We start from the raw sequence: 1,240 nt of genomic DNA on the forward strand, positions 1-1,240 counted from the left end.
AACGTTAGCAAGCATGGGTATGTTCTCGCCACCCCCTTCCCTGACTCCCTGGCAGATGCGGATGCAGGAGACTCAAGCAAGGGAGGAGCTGGAGGTGCTCAGGGATGACAAAGCCACCAGATGAGAAAAGCTTGGGTCCCCAAATCAGCACGAGGAAGACCACCCCAGGAACATCAGCCTGCACTTGTGGTTTAAGACAAAGTTTTTATTGAGGGAGGGGAGAGAGGGGAGCGGAAATCAGGGAGTTCAAGAAGAAAGAAAATGTTTTGAAACTGACTGCGGTAGCAATCGTACAGTACTGCTTGAGGCGACTGAACTATGAAATGTTACGCTATCTGTGAGAGTTCCCAATAACGTGATTAACAAAACAAACAACGGGGATCCCTTAAAAAATAATAGTGACTTAGAACGAATGAGATTCCTGACTGTTAGCTATCACAGTGAGGCGGCGCCCCAGCGAACAGTTGCTTGGACTGAGAGATGCTGGAAGCAGAAAGTGAACAATTTATTTCCTAAACTGTGCGACTGGTTGGGGACAAGCAACCGTGCAATGAATGCCTTCAACAGAATGTAGAGACAGGAAGGGCAAGGAGCTATTGCCCCATTTGCCCAACCCCCCACTAAGGATGCCCCGCCCCCAGTCTGCTGATGGAGCGCTGGAAGATGCCATCACTCTGGAAAGGAACACAGAGGCCCCTTGCTGTGCTAGTGGGGGCATCATCTGTCGAGGTCCTTGGGAGATGCAAGGGCCGGCAGGATGGGCTCCCCCATAACTCCCAGAAGTGCACCTGCATGAGAGGCACACTCCGCCAGCAGCAAGGCAGCCCCGCAGGCAGGGGCTCAGCAGAAGACTGAAGGGGGCAGGGGTCCAGCCGGTCTCTGCTCTGAATGGCCCAGATGGACCACAAGGGCAGGGAGAGAGCAAACGGAGGGCACCAACTTCCTTGGCCGCAGTCACATGAGCCGGTCTGTTTGCCGAGGGAAAGGGAAGACGCCGTTTCTGAGGTAAAAGCTCTTTGTGATGGGCTGGCACCTGCCGTAAGTGGGAGTCTTGGTGTTCTTCATGGTCTCTTCTGGAACACAGCAGAGCCCCAGGTGAGCAGGGTCACCCTCCTTCTGCCAGTCCTGCACGACCCATGGGGCTGAGGGCCAGCAGGGACACCCTGGACGGTGGCTCTGGCTGTGGGAATACTGAAATACTTCTGTGCTCCTTAGGAATAGCTGCCGCCCCCAGGAGCCT

At 54.8% G+C, this 1,240-nt stretch overlaps 1 protein-coding gene across 1 annotated transcript in view; it reads right to left on the reverse strand.

Moving 5' to 3' along the window:
* Nucleotides 1-954: 954 nt before the first annotated feature.
* Nucleotides 955-1,240, reverse strand: part of LOC115869547 (protein ATP6V1FNB) — a 5,085-nt gene continuing 4,799 nt past the window's right edge. The window contains exon 2 of the mRNA XM_030885611.1: nucleotides 955-1,073. Coding sequence (XP_030741471.1) covers nucleotides 955-1,073 — 119 coding nt within the window. The remainder of the gene's footprint in view (nucleotides 1,074-1,240) is intronic.

Source organism: Echinops telfairi, unplaced genomic scaffold, assembly GCF_000313985.2.
Source record: "Echinops telfairi isolate 266 unplaced genomic scaffold, ASM31398v2 ScPeMD7_31;HRSCAF=116, whole genome shotgun sequence".
In the NCBI taxonomy this organism is placed as follows: Eukaryota; Metazoa; Chordata; class Mammalia; order Afrosoricida; family Tenrecidae; genus Echinops; species Echinops telfairi.